The following is a 19,625-nucleotide window of genomic DNA, read 5'->3' on the forward strand; positions in this document are numbered from 1 at the left end:
GTGCGCAGGCGCAGTAACCTTCCGGAGGGCTCTGGGAGGACCGCCCGCCTGGCTGTGCTGCGGAGGACCGGAGGCAGCGGGGGTTACAGTGTGGTTACAAACACATATCCGGTTGGCCTCAGCAGCAGATCCTATTTGCAAACGGTTGACCCGCGAGAGTGGATTTCGTCGCGAAGTAAGACCGCAAAACACTTTGTCCACTGGCTCGTTATTGGCACTTTGAGCCTGTGCCTCTCTTGAGGCTGCTCTTGGCAGGTGACAACCTCTCGAGTTCTGCTCCCTATGTGTAAAGAGTGGTACCAACGTTCATTTCCGTGGTTGAGAAACCGCCCAGGGGGGAAGAGGGTGTCTTCCTTCCCCAAACGTCTGCTGTTTCATTTAGGTGAAAAAATATGCTTTTGCAAAATTGTCTAAGCCTGTGCTTTCCTATGTGTTTTTCATGATGATGCAACTGTGATGCGTTCTCGTCTAATTCATAAGAATAAAAAATATCATTCATAATATAAACAGTTGCATACTCGGAAATCAACTGTGGAGTTCTAGTTTATATTCAAGGATTCAAAATAAAATCATGCCACAAATCTTTATTGAGCAGCTACTATGATATTGTAATTGTACTACATATGCAAAATTGAGAAATGAAAACAAACCGAATCCTTATGTTCTAGGAGCTGTAGATTTCTACCAGTATGCTCTTATGGTTTGTCCTCTTCCACCATGGAGAACTGAGAATTTATTCATAAAGTGTAGGAGGAAACAACTTTTAGAATTAGACATTTCATTTTAGCATAAAATACTATTGCTTTAAAATGAAATTTTGCTGCAACAGGCTTGAAGAATACATCTTGAAGCCGTTAAGTGCCCTTGCTATGCTATGCTATGCTAAGTCACTTCAGTCGTGTCCGACTCTGTGTGACCCCAGACGGCAGCCCACCAGGTTCCCCGTCCCTGGGATTCTCCAGGCAAGAACACTGGAGTGGGTTGCCATTTCTTTCTCCAATGCATGATTGTCTAATGTACAAAAGCCTCTTTTTACAAACTAACACACATTTAATTCACAGTACTAATATGTAGTAAAGCTAGACTGAGGTCTAGCTCCTTCTAGCCCAACAGTTAATTTCTTTATATGTCTAATTCACCTATATTGACTGAATATTTCTCTGAAATCACTTGACTTGTAAAGTCACATGGTACTGTTTTGTGGGTAATTCTCCCACCTACTAGTCAACCTATCCATGTACTTGGGAGGAGTATCCAACAGTGTTAAGTTAAAGGATCCCCTACATGCCCATCTTCTGCAAAGGCATTCGTATACATTTTCGTACCTTGTTCAGCATCTATTGAGTTGCTATAATGTTGGGGACTGTGCTCTGTACTAGTGATGTAACAGGGGACCCATGAATCACGAAACCAAACTCTTAAGTTGATTCAAATCCCACTCTCCAATTTACCATGTTACTGTAGCTTTTCTAATGCTTGGTTTAAAGAGAATCAACAGTTTTTCATTAAGTATCTACTAGAGTTGCTTTGATTATTAGTTTATGTTCGTAAGCGGTCGTCTGTCTTGGTGGGTGGTGCTTATCAGGTAATAACAGGAATTATTATCAAGAGCCTCTGTGAACTGGAGCTCTCAATCTGGTAGCGATTTCACGTTTTAAGAAAACATTATGAAATATCCTCTGTAGATATAAAACAGAGTCCAGAGAATAGGGACTGACAGGAGACAAACACCTATAAACAAACAATTCGGTACAACTTGGTGCGCATGGGGTTGACCGTGAAAGTCACGACGTTCCAGCTTCAGGCTCCCATTTGTGTGGTCACTTCAAAGGCCTTCTTAGGGGGCCCTAGAGATGTTGCCACGGTCTTGGGTTTTTGTTAAAAGTTGCAAAAGGTAGTTTTGAATTTTTCTTTCTTTCTTTCTTTTTTTTTTTAAATAAAAGGGCCGTCTAAGTGGTACAGGTCTCGGGCCTAATAAAACACGCGTCCGCTCGTGACGGTGCACCCTGACGAAGGTAGGAGCGGGCTGGGCTGGAAGAAGACAAGAAGTTAAGTGCCCTTATGGGAGCCCTTATGGAAGTGCCGGAACTCACTGCCATACCTCTAACAACCTTGTGGGGCAGACACTCTCTTTGGGAAGAAAAGCGTCCCGCAGCAGATCCTGAGGCGTCAGAGGCAGGGCGGGAGGCCTACTGGTGCTCGGAGGATGCCTGACACCCACGGCGGGGGTACCCAGCCCACCGCGATCGCACGCGGTATCCGGCCTCGCGGTATCTTGTCCGTCCCGGGCCTCCGTCGCCGGGGACTCTCCCCCCACTCCCCCGCCCCTACCGGGCCGCCGTCTCTGCGCATGCCCAGGAGGGCGGGGGCCGCCTTCCCCGCTCCCGGGAGGAAGGGCCAGAGCAGGTGATGTGGGAGCCGGCGGGGGCATTTGCCGGCGACACCGAGCGTGAGCCGGAAGTGGGGGAGCCGAGCGCGGCGCCGCTGGAGCTCGGGGCCGGACCGTGGCGACGGCGGCGGCGGTCCGGCGGCGGGAGGCGGAGGAGGACGATGAGGAGCGACGGAAGCGGCGCCGGCGGACGCTGCTGCGCGGCGCCGGCTCCCGAGTGCGCGGCCTGCCCGCGGGTCTGAGTGAGTGCGGGGCGGCCGGCGGGGGGCCTCCGGGGAGCTGCTCGCCGCGGGGCCGTGCGGGGGCGCCTTCGCCGGCTGAGGGGGCCGGAGAAGCCCTGACAGACACCGCTGTGGGCGCCCGGGGCGCGCCTGTGCTCCGCGGGCCGGGAGGGGGCCCGGGGCGCGTCCGAGAGCCGCTGTCCGCGGCGTCTGCAGGGACGCGCGTGAACCCCAGCACCCCCCGGCCCGGCCCGGCCCTCCCACCCTCGGGACGGGTGCGGCCGGAGCCCCGCTCCCAGGGCTCAGGGGGCTGGGGGCGGCCTGGGCCGCTCACGTCAGGGACAGGCCGTGAGAGCCGCGGCTGTCGGGGCAGGAACTTCGGGGCGCTGACGGAGCCGCCCCGGAGCACCCCCGCGGAGTTGAGAGTCAGTCTGGCTGCAGACGCCCGTGTCAGCAACGTGTGTGGATATTTTTCTACAAAATGCATCACGAGACTTGACTGCCGAAGGCGTCACAACCGCACCCCCCCCCCCCAACAAGTTTTATTATTCAACGGCCCTTTGAGTTACCTTTATCCCGTAGTACGGACTCAGTGGAAAGACAAAAGGAGATGCGGGCTCTTAAGTGTCAAGCTCGCTTTTCGTGGCATCTTATTCCTGGTATCATTCGGTGGGGTGGTTAATTCTTCTTCGTGGGCAGGCTTAGATTGCTCGCATGTCTTTTTTGCTAAAAGGTTAAGTTTTGTTCTAAGTAAGAAGTAAATAAGTCACGGTTGACCGTCTAGTGTTCTTGTTCTAATAACTGTCCTGCTGAAGACCTAGACCGCTCAACCCAGTCATTGTTAATACTTACTGGGTGCCCAGCTTTGCTCAATCTCCTGAAAGTCTTTAGGCGGATTTCCATAAGGTGATGTCACTGTCGTCAAGGAATCCGCAGCCCTTGTAAAGCAGGTGAGTTAGGCTACACTAGTGAGTGCCACCGCGTGAGTTTGTGCCAACTGCAGGATGTGGCGTGGTTGGCAGTAGGGAGCAGAGGTCCAGGGAAGGCTTTCTGAAGGAACTGCCACCCGCGCTGAGTTTTAACAGAAAAGAAGGCGTCGCCCTCGTTACTTCCTGCGGGCCACGGCTCGGGTGTTCTCCAGCGAGTCCTGCCATTGTTTAAAATCCAAGTCGAGCTGACCTGCTAGCTGTACTTTAACCCAGTCTGCTCTCGTAGGTAAACAGAATGCTTTAAATTCTGTCTCCTGCAAGGAGCTGTGTTTATCAACCCACTGTATTACATTTGGTCTCAGCCGAGTTGTAATTAGGTGTTTGATCTCCTTTTTACCTATGAGGAGACATATATTTAGACAGGGTAAGTGGGTTGGCAAAAGCCATCTAGCTATTAACATACCGAGCTTGGAAACAGGCTCCTTCCCATCGCACAGACACTGCCTGCCGCTGATAGTTTCCTTTGGAATGAGGAATTTCCTTTGGAATGAGGACAGGAAGCCAGATTGTGAATATCTGAACATACGCAACTTGGCGTATGTTCAGACACACCTCAGGCCTGGATGAGAGCATTTGCTCACCACGCTGTCCTGGGTTAACAGTTTGACTTCAGTAGTGGGTAGGGAAACCATCCACCCTCACGTTTTGCCATGATCTTTCCTCTCTCGTCTCTTGGAATCTATTTCTATTTCTCTGTTTTTTTCTTTAATTTAGAACTCAGTTGTTACAGATTCTAAAATCTTTCTAATTCTTGTTTAGTCGCCTCCACAACATTTGAGGTCCTTGTATACTCTTTTTACAACAGACCTTTAAAAAAGGATTCCAGTTTTTTCTAATTAAGATTTTTCTTTCCGTGAAGTGATAGGCTGCATAATAAATGACTACATTTTATGTTCCTGTTTCTTGTAAGTCTTAACTCCTACAGCAGTGCATTGTACTGGAATTGCAAAGCGGTAGCATTTTCAGGACATGAACTGTGTGTATTTATGAGTTAGCCTGGGAATCTTGCCTCTCCTGTAACATTGATTTTATAAGAAAATGAATTCTAAGTTTGATCCATTTGGTTAATAGTATTTAGAACACTATCCCTTCACAAGTTGGAAACTTCCTGAATTACATTATCATTTTTTATTTTGACATCACTGTTTACATTTTTAGCCTTGTAGATCTTTTTTCTTTTTTTAAATTTTCTTTCTTTGATATTTATACTCTTAGAACAAATTGTGATTGACTTCCATAGTGACAAGAATCTGTCGTTTTTGTTCTCTCAGAGTTGACTCTTATGTGCCAAGTCTTCTGTGTTTCAAGTGAAAGGGAAACCCAAAAATGCTACCGAGTTGCTGTCTGGTATAGTGTTCCAGATGTCTGCTCAAGCTGATTGAAATCCCAGTTCAAAATGCTCTCTGAACTCTTCAGTTGCTATCCAGCATATCCATAGGCAGTTATTGTTCATTTGTCCCATAGGACTATTAATACTCGCTTTTTCATTATTGATGACATGTGGGTAACCATTAGGGAAATAGATAATTCATTCTGTGGTGTCTCCAGCACGCTGATAGCGGCTATTTGTGTTTCCATTTCAGCTGTGCAGCTGGCATGGTTTCCTAACTCCCCAGTGCTTTGCAGAAAAGGAGATACACTAAGGCGGGAAGGCTGAATCTGCTTTTCTGTTACTTGAAATGTGACTGGAAGCTGTGAATTCCCCCAGAGGATACCATTCTCCCCTTGTGATGTAGGGGTCAGGAGTGACATGTGAATTTTCTTCCCACTTTTTAAGTGTTCCCTTGAACCTATGCATGGTTTTGTCACTTGTTGGTATGGTTTTTTTTAATGTATGAGCAGTTTTTTGTTTTTTTTTTTTTAAGCAGGATGTTCCTAAAATCATCAGTTGAGATAGATATAAAGACCTTTAAAATAATAGTACATTTATGACTTTTTAAAATGGTGTTTTGTTTAAAATTGTATTTATTATTGATTACTCTTCAATCAGTTTGTTTTTGAGGAATTCCTATTTAATTCATGTACAGGTAAAACGTCTTTTATAGTTTTCAAAGACCTTTTCCTGTTGGCAGAATCAGTAAATGAACATATACCGTGCAATTCGATATAAACTTTTGCAGTTTAAAAATAATGACGATAATTAGCATTTACTTTCTTTTTGTGAGTCAGTTCCAACCTTCATTAAAATAAAATTTTATCTGTGATTGAAAGAATAACATACTTGTCCAGTTTACTCTGCTGGGAAAGATTGAAGGCAAAAAGAGAAGAGGCGGCAGAGAATGAGATGGTTTGACAGCATCACCAGCTCAATGGACATTAATTTGAACAAACTTCGGGAGATGGTGAAGGACAGGGAAGCCTGGCATGCAGCAGTCCATGGGGTCGCAAAGAGTTGGACACGATTGAGCGACTGAACAAAAACAAATCATTGGGACAATCATAATTAAATGTATTCATTCCCATAGTTTGAGTTTTAGTTCTTAATGCAAGTTGTTAATCTTTATTTTAAATTTTTAGATAAAATACTGCAGCAAAAAGGATACGAAGAGACTGCCAGCTTCACAGGGAAAGCAGTAGTATTCTTTGGTGAGGAGGAGGTTGAGGGTCATTGTTACTGTACACTTGGAATTAATCTGGAAGGTGACATTTGCATCACTGACATTGCTTTTTATTAGAGAGAATAACCTGAGTTCCCTGTGCAAAGCAAAGAAAAAAACCCGTCGAGTTCATGGAAACTCATGATGGTCTTTGAATACCAGCTTTTCTTCTTCCCCTCCCATTAATTACAAACTCCTAAAACATAACAATGTCGTTTATTCTGTGAAGATTGTTTAGCCAAAGTTATTTTCTACAGCTTTGACTGTGCGTTGTTTAGAAATATTACTTTGATAGTGGTGGTCTGGGAAAGAGACTGAACATGTTTGATGAGTAAAATATTTTACAGACCTCAGTTGAAATATAAAATCACCACGTCTCCACACATCTGTGATTTCTGGAGTCCTGTATCGCTCAGTAACTTTTCAGGTACTCTTAAATTAAAAGTCCCATACCAGGGCCTCCAAATTTCCACTGTACCAGTTAGTGAAAACAGTATTATTTATAATTCAATACCTACTTTCCAATTCTAGCCTTTAGCTTTTCTCTATCATCTGTAAAGTAGAATTTGTGAGACCTTAGGTATTATTCAGGTAACTGCTTCCTTTTACAAATGTAGAAACTCAGAAAGTGACGTACAAGGATGCTCATTCAGAGTGGTTCCCCACATTTAGACGTGGGCGTGACTAGTCACCCGAGGTGTGCAAAGCAGCAGTGACTGGGGCAGAGCCGCACTCAGGGCGATAGATGGCCCAGGCTGAAAGGTCAGCTCCCCATGTTTGTCATCTGTCTTATGGCCATAGTCCTTGGGACCCAAAGAAATTGTGTGTCTTTACCGAAGATATTTCTCTTCTAGGACCTATAAAGCTTTAGAAACCAGTAAATATTATAATGCACAAAAGATTTAAATTAATGTAGTACCTCATTCTTAATTTAAAGGTGTTAAGTCTTTGCAGAAAAAGGCAATAAAATTATGTAGTTAGGCAGTGTAGAACAGTGGTGCTCAAACTTTTTTTGTTTCAGAGCACCTTCACATTTTAAAAAATTATTGAGGTCTCTAAAGAGTTTTCATATATGTAGACTATGTAGAACGATATTTATTATTTTAGAAATTAAGAGTGGGAGCTTATAAAATGCATAATTTTATCACTTAAAAATAACAGTAAGAAAAATCCATCATGTTTTAGCATAATAACATTTTTATGCAAAAGAGCCATCTTTGCCAAAAAATTAGCAAGGAACTTAGCGCTGTTTTACATTTTTGTAAATATCTTTAATGTCTGTTTAATAGAAGACAGGCATATTATCATGTTTCTGCATTCATTGTTATATGGTAGGTTGTTTTCCGTGAAGTTTAAAAAGAAAGTCAGGCTCACACAGATTTATAGTTGTAAAGGGGTTATTTTAATAGTCTTTTCAGATAATTGTGGATATACTCAACAGATGGTAGTTTCTTAAAGATCAGTTACATTGTGGAATCTGAAATCCATATCAAAGAACTTTTGTCTCCATTATGGTAAAATCCATTGGTTTATCTTTCAATGAATTTTTTTTTATCTGTGCTTGATTTTGGTGACACCAGTCATTGGTCATTGAAAATACTAGTTTACTGTGCTGGGCAGATTCTTCCAAATATTCGCACATTTAATGTGTTGTCAAAAATCGCACTTGTTTGTGTCATTACCATCACAGTGCCATCAGAAGAGCCTCTTAAGTCGAGGAAGCTATTAGCACCTTCACTCATTTTTCAGAAAAAATGTCTGCCAAACACAGAAGTCTGAACAACCACAGTTTATCAGTTGTCTTTTTAGGTAAAAATGGTGTCACTTAAATAAAGCAGCTAGTTCCTCTCACACCTCAGATGTATTTTCAGTACAGTCCATAGGAACTGTACTGAAAAGCTTCAGACGGGACTGAGTGCAGCCACGCTCAGCAGTAGTGCCTCACGCGCCCCCCTTGCTTGGTCACTCGTCGTCACAAAATGTTGCAAAGTGGCCTCACTGATAAGAGATATGATAAAGAGGACAGCGGCGCCTACGTTCGGTGCCCGTCTTGAACCTTGCTAAGGCACCGGCGCTTCACCCATCTTTGGTTCTGTACCACTAGTGCACACGTCGGACAGCGAAACGGCAGCAGCGTTCTAGTCTGCTTACGTTGATCCTGTTGATCCGAAACACCCTTTGAACGGACCTTGGGGACCCCAGGAGTCTGCAGCCACACTTTGAGAACCACGGGCATAGAGAGGTCTCAGGTTTCATCGGGACCTTATAGTTCACCCAGTTCAACTGCTCTACTTCACACTGCCCTCGCCAAGTATTTAGATTTTGTTTGAATGCTTCCAGTTCCTGTGAATAACTGTGCTAAATGAATAAAAATAAGAGACATAGACAGCTGCTTGATGGAAAGTAAGATTCTTAACCCTGGAATTGTGCTTTGTCCTGTTATTTTAAAAAAGTGCGTACTTATAAATTTTGAATCGCTTGTAGTGTCTGTGATTGAGATAGCAGATGGGTGCAGGTGTTGATGGCATTGCCTTTCATCTTTAAATCGGATGATAGCCTACATTGGAATCGGACGAGGCTTGGAAAGCAGCCGTGGGGCTGTTCTGTGGTCTAGGCTGGGCTTGAGAATGCCCTTGAGAACTCATATAATATCATTGAGGGTGGGCACACACTTGCTATTGATCTCATTTTTAAGCCTCAGCTTATAGAACAGTTATTTAAATATTTCCCCTTAGGAATGGAACCATTTCCTGTCTTCTGAGTCCACGTGTGAGAGCACGTGATAGAGGTCAAGTGAGCATGTCCGTCATCGCTCCCTCAGTTGACTGGACCCTCAGCTAACCCTGTACCCAGCATGGTGGTTCTGACAGCTCCAAGCTATCCATTCTTTGTATCTTTAGCCTTAAATCGCTTATTGTACTGATATTTAAAGATAGGAAGCATACGGAGTGGTCACGGTGAACCAAACTACTTAATGTTGACCATAAAATTCTCACAGTGATCATCAGCAGATCCATATGTTTCATTCCTATGATCCAAGTGCTAATAGAGTATAAAAAGATACTACTAATTGTTTCAAAACTGTTCTTTTTAAGAAGAAAACAATCATGATTAGATTTACTTTGGCTATGAATAATAAAAAATTAATCATGTTTTTAATAGGTTATTTTTTGAGAAATGTTCACTAATATCAGTGTGATACTTCTAACCACTTTATCTAAATAAAAAGCACAAAAATTACTTTTCCAAGATTGATATTTTTTATTTAGCTATAAAACATGCTATAATAATGTGCTAATTTTTGATACTGTAATGTAGATTTAGTCTGCATGTTATTTTATATTAAGCCCTAGAATCAGCTGGTTTTCAAAAAAATAACATTCATTCACATATCATGCTTTTTTGTTCATAATTTACATAAACCATGGAAAACATTAGCTAAGGAGGATTTGTTTAGTTTGAGATAAGTTTGCGTTGCTTATGAAGCATCAGGTACTCAACAAACAGATAAATTGAGATTATGGATGAAGTAGACATGAAGAATTCATAAACAGGTATGATGGAGGCATGAGAAAGAATGAAATCCCCGAGGGAAAGAAGGGTCAGTATACAGGTCCTTGGAAAACACCCCTGTTCAGGGATGGGTCAGAGGGGAGACACATGAGAATTTTATTCTACTAGAAGCCAAAGAAGATTCAAGATTTAGTGCCACTTAGCGGTACACTCGGAGAGGGCAATGGCACCCCACTCCAGTACACTTGCCTGGGAAATCCCATGGATGGAGGGACCTGGTAGGCCACAGTCCATAGGGTTGTCCAGAGTCGGACACAACTGAGCGACTTCACTTTCACTTTTCACTTTCATGCATTGGAGAAGGAAATGGCAACCCACTCCAGTGTTCTTGCCTGGAGAATCCCAGGGATGGGGTAGCCTGGTGGGCTGCCGTCTCTGGGGTCACACAGAGTCGGACACGACTGATGTGACTTAGCAGCAGCAGTAGCAGCAGTACACTGTTGCAGTGTGGACGAGAAAAATCCATTGGATTCATTAGCAAGTGGGGTTTGCTTTTTATGAGAGAGCCTCATGATAGCTCATGCTTTTCATTGAATTCTCTTAGTGGTTAAGCAGGTGCTGGAATGGTTAAAGACACAGACAGATGGACTTGAGAGTCAGTTAATGTGTGATAACTTGGCAAAGGCATGATTGAGAAATGGGAATAAGTTATATATTTATTTAAGATGTGGGACTTTCCTTGTAGCTCATTCGATAAAAAATCTGCCTGCCATGCAGGAGACCCGGGTTTGATCCCTGGGTCGGGAAGATTCCCTGGAGAAGGAAATGGCAACCCACTCCAGTATTCTTGCCTGGAAAATCCCATGGACAGGGGAGCCTGGAGGGCTGGCTACAGTCCACGGGGTCGCAAGAGTTGGGCACGACTTAGCAACTCAACAACCACCACCACCAGGCGTAAGGTTAAAAACATGGTAATAATGTAAAAGAAGCGTGGAAGATGAGGGATACTGGGCACCAGGCTTCTGTGCTCAACAGGTCTAACATCCTGTCCCTCTAAACAACTTTTCTAATCAGCGTAAACTTTGGTTTCACTTCAGGTATGTTAAACTCACCGTTTATCTTGATTGCTTATGGTTCTAAGATGTTATCAGCAAATGCATTGCAGCATGCAAAAGAGCCTGGCAAAAACCCATCTCTTCTGGCAATACCTTTCATAAATGTTTGCCTCCTAAGATGTACTTTCTAAGGGGTAACTAATTGCCTTGCTTATTCTGCATGACCAGCAGCAGTGGTCTTGGGTTCAGCTGGACATTCTCAAAAGACGCAGTAGACCATAACCTGACGCCAGCCTCCCACTGCCTTGTTGAGAGATGCGGATAGAAGACCCGACTTGGCAGAGTCGTGTGCGTCATTCCAAGTGACGACTCAGGCCTGCGGGAAGAGGATGCAGGGCTGAGAGCAGGCGGTGCTGTGACCCAACTGCTTCATGCCCCACAGGAAATGGGGTCTTTTGTTGTGAGACAGAGGCATAGTGTCCAGGACTCAGCAGAGAACATGCCAGGCACACACCTTACCCCGCTCAGCCCAGACTCAGCTCTGCAGTGGTGTCAGGCCCACCACACAGAGAGTTCCTCAGAAACATTTCTGATCGCCTACCTGTAGGAGGTTCCCACGGAAACAGTGCTTGAGGGTTAACCAGACGTCATTACTTTTTCATGGGGGAGAAGAGGTTTTGTTAACCCTTTATTCACACTAATTTTTTTGGCAAAACAGATGGGAAACTTACTGCTAGCTTTAGGATCTGTTGACTGTTTTCAAGGAAGTGTTGCATTTTTTACTGACCATCATAGCATCTGGGTTTATGCGAAGTTATTTTTACATCTCAACAGATGGCTCAAGTTATGCCTTGAATAATTGTACTTCGTTGATAGTTTCATCAAATTTGTTAAACTGAAGTCCTTCCTGGATTGTTTGCTAGATGCAGTCCCTTTAAGAGCATGGAGGTATGGTACAGAATCGGGAGCGGAAGTCACTGGCAAATTGGGTTAGGAAACATAAGGCAGTCTGTGAGCAGAGGTCTCTTTCTAAACCACCGGTATGCTGCAGTGTATTAAAGAGAAGACACGCACACTCTCTAGAACATTTTTTATTAACCAGTCCTTAAAATTGACTTCCATTTGCTATTCCTCAAAGTGAATTGACTTTTATTGACTTGCACAGTGTAACAATCCATTGCAAGATTGCATTTGTGTATCACAAAGTCATTTAATGTAGGTGACTTTTCAGGAAAGCTTTGTGGAAAACTGCAAGGTTAATCCTATTATTCCTAAGCAATAATGGACTCAAATATGCCACTTTCCTGATGTCCACTCTTAAATATACATGTCCAGTGTTCAGAATGCAGTTACGTGAGCATTTTAAAAATTCTCATTCTACCGAAAAGAAAATTCAAACTGAAAATAAGTGACACACCCAAGATTACTTAACAAACATATGGTAGAACGGACTTTAAGGTGATGGAATTTTACTGTGTTTTTTTCCTATGTCACAAAACAAATGATATTTGAGTTACACATCTCTCTGATACTTCTCTCATAAATGATTGACTTGACTGTGAAAAAAAAAGTACCTTTTTTCACTGAAGAAATATCTTAAATGATACATTTTTCCCAAATGGTACAGTGCTCTAGTGTATTTGTATGTTATATCCCAGGCCTTATTAATCCTAATCGTTATACAAACATTGTTTTGTTTTGATGTATCAAATAAATGCCAGTCTATTTCCAAATTTTCCTATACAACTCCTAGGTATAAATGAAAGTCATTCTCTTAGACTTACAGAAATAAGGATTAAATTAAGTAAATGTTAGCATTCGATGAAAAAGGAAAGTGGTCAGATGTGGCTCTGAGACCTGGCCCTACAGTGACGGTCATAGAGCAGCCCTGTGTAGTGGCTGTTGGTGGATAGTCGTCCCGGACCGTGAACCGCGTTGGCTGTCCACCTGGACCCCAGGGCTGGGATTCAGGGCTCTGTGCCTCGGCTTGTTCAGCTGCTGTAGTGCAGCCTCTTTCTCTCAGCCTGGTTCTTCCCAGGTCTGACCCCTAATGCTCAGGTCCTGCTGCCCTGTCTTCTAAGCTTGGATTTTTGTCTTCACCTCCCATACCTGCTGTTCTGTTACCGTCGAGCTTGTTGTAATAAAACTTGCCACAGCTGGGTGGCAGCATTGATCTCAGAGCAGCTTCAGAGAAACGCTAGGCTGTCGGCTTGTGTTCAACGAGAGTCATTTGAAAACTCAAAGTTGAAAATCCATGTTTAGTGAAATAGTTAACAGTTTTTGGTGAGATGATGGTGAAAAATTAAATCTGTTAAATCATCTAACTCATCTTTATAGCCAGCATAATTTAACTTGCTCTTCAGTATTTAATTTGATGAACTAAAATGCTACATTTAAAAGTTTATGGCATACAGTAAAACTTTAAAGAAAAGTCATTAACAGTTATTTATTAAATTTAAGACTAACTTTATGGGTAGTTTTGTTAGTGAGTAAAAGAGAATTTTTTTTAACGGTAAATACTTAAGTAGATGACTACAAAACATTGAGCATCTCAGCTTTTTTGCCTTTTAAGACGGTATGTGTAAATTTTATTTGATTATAAAAGCATTGACTTCTGAAAGCTTTTCTTCTGTATTTTCTTTACATCAGTTATATTTTTCAGCAAAGTTTTAAAGGATTTTTTCTCCAGTGAGTAATTTTCTTCACTTACCTTTGGTTCTCAGATAGGAATTTTCTGTGTCTTTGTTTCACACCTGTCCCCCAAGTGTCTACAGCCGTATCAGTATGCCGCAGCAGTCTTTGCTGACTCCCTGGTGTGAAGTTGCAGTCAGGGCTGTGTAAAGATTGAACATGTTGCACAGTGCTAGCAGTCTGAAGTTTCTTTTAAATCAGTTGTGAAACACAAATTATTAGACCGTTTCTTAAAAATAATAGAGTCGGACACGACTAAGCGACTTCACTTTCACTTTTCACTTTCACACATTGGAGAAGGAAATGGCAACCTGCTCCAGTGTTCTTGCCTAGAGAATCCCAGGGACAGGGGAGCCTGGTGGGCTGCCGTCTCTGGGGTCGCACAGAGACGGACACGACTGAAGCGACTTAGCAGCAGCAGCCGCAGAAATGGCTTCCCAGATGGCGCTAGTGGTAAAGAATCTGCCTGCCGATGCAGGAGATGCAAGGGACGAGGGTTCTATCCTTGGGTTGAGAAGATCCCCTTGAGAAGGAAATGGCAACACACTCCAAGATTCCTGCCTGGAAAATTCCATAGACAGAAGAGCCTGGTGGGCTACGGTCCATGGGGCCTCAAAAAGTCAGACACAACTGAGTGATTGAGCACAGTTTTAAATTGTTTTTTTAATTTAGCTATGCGAGAACCTCCAAATGGGGAAGGGATACTTTATTTTTTTATCCTAGTTTAATTATAATTTTTTTTCTATAATGTGGAAAATTGACAATAAAGTATATTGGATTGATCTTGACAGGTTAGACTCTGTTAACTCCCTCTTTAATAAAATTTGCCCTCAACCTACTTAGCCTAATAATTGTGTAGGATACAAAATCAATATACAAAAATATGTTGTGTTTCTATAAGCTAATAATGACCTATTAGAGAAATTACGACAATCTCGTATACGGTTTCATTGAGAAGAATAAATAGGTAGGCAGAACACTCTTTGACTTAAATTGCAACAATGTTTTTTGGATCTGTCTTCTCCAGTCATGGAAACAAAAGCAAAAAATAAACAAATGGGACCTAATTAAACTTAAAAGCTTTTGCACAGTGAAGGAAACCACAGACAAAATGAAAAGACAACCTATGGACTGGGAAACAATATTCGCAAATCATGAGACCAACAAGGGCTTATTTTCCAGAATAGACAAACAGCTTATACAGCTCAATATCAAAAACACAGCAAAACACCACAACCCAATCAAAAAATGTGCAGAAGACCTAAATAGACATTCCTCCGAAGAAGATGTGCACAGGGCCAGTGGCACGTGAAGAGGTGCTCAGCGCCTCCAGTTGGAGAAATGCAGATCAGAGCTGCAGCGAGGCCCCACCGCAGGTGTTCTCATCTGCGCCTACATGTGCTGATGGCCTTTAACTAGACTTGCTGTGGTGATCATCGTACAGCATGTACAGTAGACCTGAAGCTAATGTAATGTTATGTGTCAGCTTCACCTCCATTTGGAAAACTGCCCTCACCCTCCTCAGCTGAGCAGTGGGTGCACCAGGAGCCTTGGCGCCAGGCTCTTCTGCCTGCAAAGCTGGGACGTGGCCAATCCACTTAGGCTCCTGAGCCTCTGTTCCCTCCTGGAAAAAATGGGGAACATGGCATCAGTTTATTTTTCTCTTAAATCAAGGAAAATACGTGAATGAAAGTATTTTTAATGCATTTTTTTTTAAAAACCTGCATTTTTTTTCTTTTTAGAAAATGAATATATTTAATGCGTATTTGTTTTTCATCAGTACAGCAGTGGAGGGTGAAAACAGCTTGGGAACTGAAGGGACCAAGAGAATTAGGACAGTCGGTTTTGTGGATGGCCTGGTGTGGTTTCCAAGGATTCTCCTAGTGATGGGATTGGTTACATCATGGATCTAACTTTTAAGCTAATAGATACATGTCGCCTCACTGACTCTCTCTCTCTTTCTCTCTCTAGGACACTTGCAGAGAGCCACGATGGAAAAGTCCTGGATGCTGTGGAACTTTGTTGAAAGATGGCTGGTGGCTCTGGCTTCCTGGTCTTGGGCTCTCTGCCGCATTTCTCTTTTATCTTTAATAGTGACTTTTCATCTGTATGGAGGCATTGTCTTACTTCTGTTAATATTCATATCAATAGCAGGTATTCTGTATAAATTCCAGGATGTATTGCTTTACTTTCCAGAACAGCCATCTTCTTCGCGCCTTTATGTTCCCATGCCCACTGGTATTCCACATGAAAACATTTTCATCAGAACCAAAGATGGAGTGCGTCTGAATCTTATTTTGATAAGATACACTGGAGACAGCTCACCCTATTCCCCGACTATAATTTATTTTCACGGGAATGCAGGCAACATAGGCCACAGGTTGCCGAATGCCTTGCTTATGTTGGTTAACCTCAAAGTTAATCTTCTGCTGGTCGACTATCGAGGCTATGGAAAAAGTGAAGGAGAAGCAAGTGAAGAAGGACTCTACCTTGATTCTGAGGCTGTGCTGGACTATGTGATGACCAGACCCGACCTTGACAAAACAAAAATTTTCCTTTTTGGCCGTTCCTTGGGAGGAGCGGTAGCTATTCATTTGGCTTCTGAGAATTCACATAGGATTTCAGCCATTATGGTTGAGAACACATTTTTAAGCATACCACACATGGCCAGCACTTTATTTTCATTCTTTCCAATGCGTTACCTTCCTTTATGGTGCTACAAAAATAAGTTCTTGTCCTACAGAAAAATCTCTCAGTGCAGAATGCCTTCTCTCTTCATCTCCGGACTCTCCGACCAGTTAATCCCACCAGTAATGATGAAGCAGCTCTATGAGCTCTCCCCGTCTCGGACTAAGAGATTAGCCATTTTTCCCGATGGAACTCATAATGATACGTGGCAGTGCCAGGGTTACTTCACGGCCCTCGAACAGTTCATCAAAGAAGTAATAAAGAGTCCTTCTCCTGAAGAGATGGCCAAAACTTCATCTAATGTAACAATTATATGATGTTTTCTTTTTCATTAATGCACTGTATTTTAATTTGTGCAGAATGATAAAAAAAATACTCCTTTCTAGAAGTGTGTTATGTCTGTACTTGTCTGAAGAGTGACATTAAACTTTGAAAGGACTTCAGTGCTCCTTTAAAATGATCCAAATAGTTTTTTACATTTGAAAAACTATAATTATTGGGATTATTTCATACGTTGTCATCAGACTTTTCAGTGTGGTTGCATATCCATATCTTTAGTTTAATATGCTATTATAGCATATTCGAAAGTTCCTTGTTGCCCAAGATGTACGTGTAATCCGTGTGACACTTAGATTAATGACTAAGTGTGGAAGGAGACATGTAAACGAGAAACCTTTGGGTATTATTCCTTTAGTAAATATTGGGACAATCATGGTAAGCAAACTTAGTTCTGTAATTGCATTTTTCACTTTAAAAAGTAAAATGAAATGCATGGTGGTATTTTATTCCTTGACTTATGCAATGCACTGTTTTTAATGTAAATAGTACTGATCATATACCAGTGTATATGGTAACCTGGGTTATATCTATTTTTATGTAAACTCTATTTTGTTTTTAGCCAGAAATGAAATTGAGGCCTGTGTGCAGGTCGCCGTTGACTTTTGCTCTGCTGAATCCTGAGATCCAGCCTTTTCTTCAAAATAAATGGGACCCCCTTTTCCAGTGTAAATGTACCATGTTTTGTTAGGTACAGTCTGGATCATGGCATGTAAAAACAGAAATTGAGACTTTTACTGCAGCTTTGATGTGCATATTTGAACTTTTTAACATTTGTATCAATGATTTTGGTGGCAAAAAGAATTTTAGCTTCTGTCATTTTGTAAGTCTACAGCTGAACCACTAATAGCGGTCATAATGAAGATCAGAACCTATTTAAGAATCAATTAGGAAGTCTTATTACATTATTGTACATACTGTTTTACAAAAATTCCTACATTTGCTTTTTTAAATCCAAATATCTAGGTGGATCTATCCCACTGAAGCCAAGGTAACATTTATTGGACTTTCTGAAAATAGAAGTGACAAAAACAAAAGTAAATGAAAATTATCTTCTTCAGCTTAATGTTTCAGTTATGAAATAGAGGAGCTGCATCAAAGGACAGCTTTAGGAAGTCTTATTTATTCATTTTCTACCTGTGAGAATGTGTGAGTGAAAGAACTCTAGAGCTTTTTATCACAGAACCTATTACCACGTTTAACCATTAAATGGCTGTAAGTGAGAAGTAGTATTTAGACATATAGAAGAGTAAGAAAAATCTTACATAAAAAAAGAGCCCCTTAAACTTACAAGATTTACCTGAAAAAACATAAGCAGTCCTCAAAAATTAGAGGTAATTGAGATGTGTACATTATTACATCAGCTCTAACGTACACTGTTTTGAATATTTTAGCTGTATTTATTGGCTTTGTGCAAGTAGCTCGGGCAGAGAAAGAATGGATCAGTAATCTTGACCTCAGTCAAAAACTCTGTGAAGACAGGGCAGAGACACTTTTGCCAAATCACATTCTTGTCTCTCACTTTCTGTCAGTGTTTAAGAAAAAATAAAATACAGCAAGTGTGAGTTCTCAAGGATAAATGTTTTATATAAATTGTAAAAACATCATGCATTTAAAAACAAAATTGGAAACGCATATCATGGAAGGTGTATTTTGTATGCATAAATTCATGACAATTAAAGGCTGCTTTCATTCTGTCAATCATTGCTGTGTAGAATGACTATCCCAGATAGTAATACGTTAAAAAGGAAGAAGACCCGAAAATGTAGTGTATCTAGACATGAGCTTACCCAGACTTGTGTCACTTTTTAGCGTTTACAAAATACATTATGTTTTCTTGTGATCATTTAGTACACTGGAGCAATTTATCAACTTTAGTTATAAATATACTGATGAAGCATAAAAAGCTTTTTCTTCATCGGTGTTTTGTTTAATGCTGCTGTTTTTCTTAGTACTTCAGGTTTATTTTTTGTTTGTTTTTAGCAACCTCCCCACCCTTTTTTTTTCCACCAGGACTTCAGAAGTCGTGTGTATCCCATTCCTACCTTTGTTCTTCTCTTTGGGTTGAGGAGCCTTCCTTTCTGCAGCAAAGGGGAGAGGTTGTGTCTAGGGCTGTAGTATTTAAATCTCTTTCCTAACTTCTTTCTGTATTTGAGGCTATTTCCTTAAATGGGAAACAGGTAGAAGACAAACTCCTATTATCAGGAGTTCATGAAGCCCATGGCATCATTTTTTTTTTTTTATATCTAATTTTGTGGCCAAAGCAACTGGTCAAGAAAACATGAATTCATGAGTCACACCTTCATTTTGGACTCATCTCTTAGTGGGTATAGGCTTGTGTCCGTCTTATTAATTTCTGTTTCATTTATGCAAGAGCAGCTGTAGGCATTTCTGGAGGAGGTTTTAAATGTAATTTGGAAATCCTAGAGTGATTTTTAAAAATAGAATAAAATTCATTGAGATCAAAATCCATTATTCTAAAAGGGATTATTGGAAGTAAAATGGTGAAGAGTATCCTAAAGAAAGACACTGCAAAATACAGGAGGAAACCGTTCCTAACAGATACAAGAATACTAACAAGATAGAGACAACTGGAAAGGTGAATGAGACATGTGGTCCCTAAGGGTGGCTCTAGGATGTAATTAGCTGCTGAGGTTGGTGACAAGGAAGCAGAACATGGAACGCAGAGCATGGGAACCACGGCGTTTCTAACAGAGAAGGCGACTGGAGCACCTGTTAATTGTATCTACCCTACATCTTTGCAAATACTTTGACTGTAAAACGTATTTTCATTAAAATGGTATTCTGAATTTTGTTATGGGGCAGCTTAAATTTATTTTTTTCTTGAATGTAGACAGTTAATAATAACCCTTGTTCTACCTTTGTGTCACCAGATTAATTAATGACACTGTAATACTTGCTGAGGATTCATGCCACCTGATGCTTTCATACTCATTTCTTACGAGTAGTTTATACCATTTGGTTTGAGATGGGTCTGGGCTTGTTTGGTGGACTTAATGAAGGCCATATTCAATTTTATATAAACTATCATGCAAGCCCGGCCAAAGTGTAGTTTTTGATTGAGTCCCTTCCTTGAGGTTAGGAGTAAAGACGGTAAGTCTTAAAAAGGGATGTCACGGACATCC

General features: G+C 41.6%; 1 protein-coding gene across 3 annotated transcripts; it reads left to right on the forward strand.

The window, feature by feature from the left end:
- Positions 1–42: 42 nt before the first annotated feature.
- Positions 43–19,289, forward strand: ABHD13 (abhydrolase domain containing 13). 3 transcript variants are annotated; one of them, XM_055543006.1, is made up of 2 exons: positions 43–175; positions 15,427–19,289. In XM_055543006.1, the coding sequence occupies exon 2, from the start codon at positions 15,447–15,449 to the stop codon at positions 16,458–16,460; it is 1,014 nt and encodes a 337-aa protein (XP_055398981.1). In that variant the 5' UTR covers positions 43–175; positions 15,427–15,446; the 3' UTR covers positions 16,461–19,289. The 3 variants fall into 3 exon arrangements, 2 of the variants coding, with proteins under 2 accessions (XP_055398981.1, XP_055398980.1); XR_008701157.1 differs by lacking the exons at positions 43–175; positions 15,427–19,289 and adding exons at positions 2,374–2,631; positions 5,183–5,815; XM_055543005.1 differs by lacking the exon at positions 43–175 and adding an exon at positions 2,374–2,631.
- Positions 19,290–19,625: the final 336 nt, after the last annotated feature.

The sequence above is a fragment of the Bubalus kerabau genome, chromosome 12 (assembly GCF_029407905.1).
Source record: "Bubalus kerabau isolate K-KA32 ecotype Philippines breed swamp buffalo chromosome 12, PCC_UOA_SB_1v2, whole genome shotgun sequence".
Classification (NCBI taxonomy): Eukaryota; Metazoa; Chordata; class Mammalia; order Artiodactyla; family Bovidae; genus Bubalus; species Bubalus kerabau.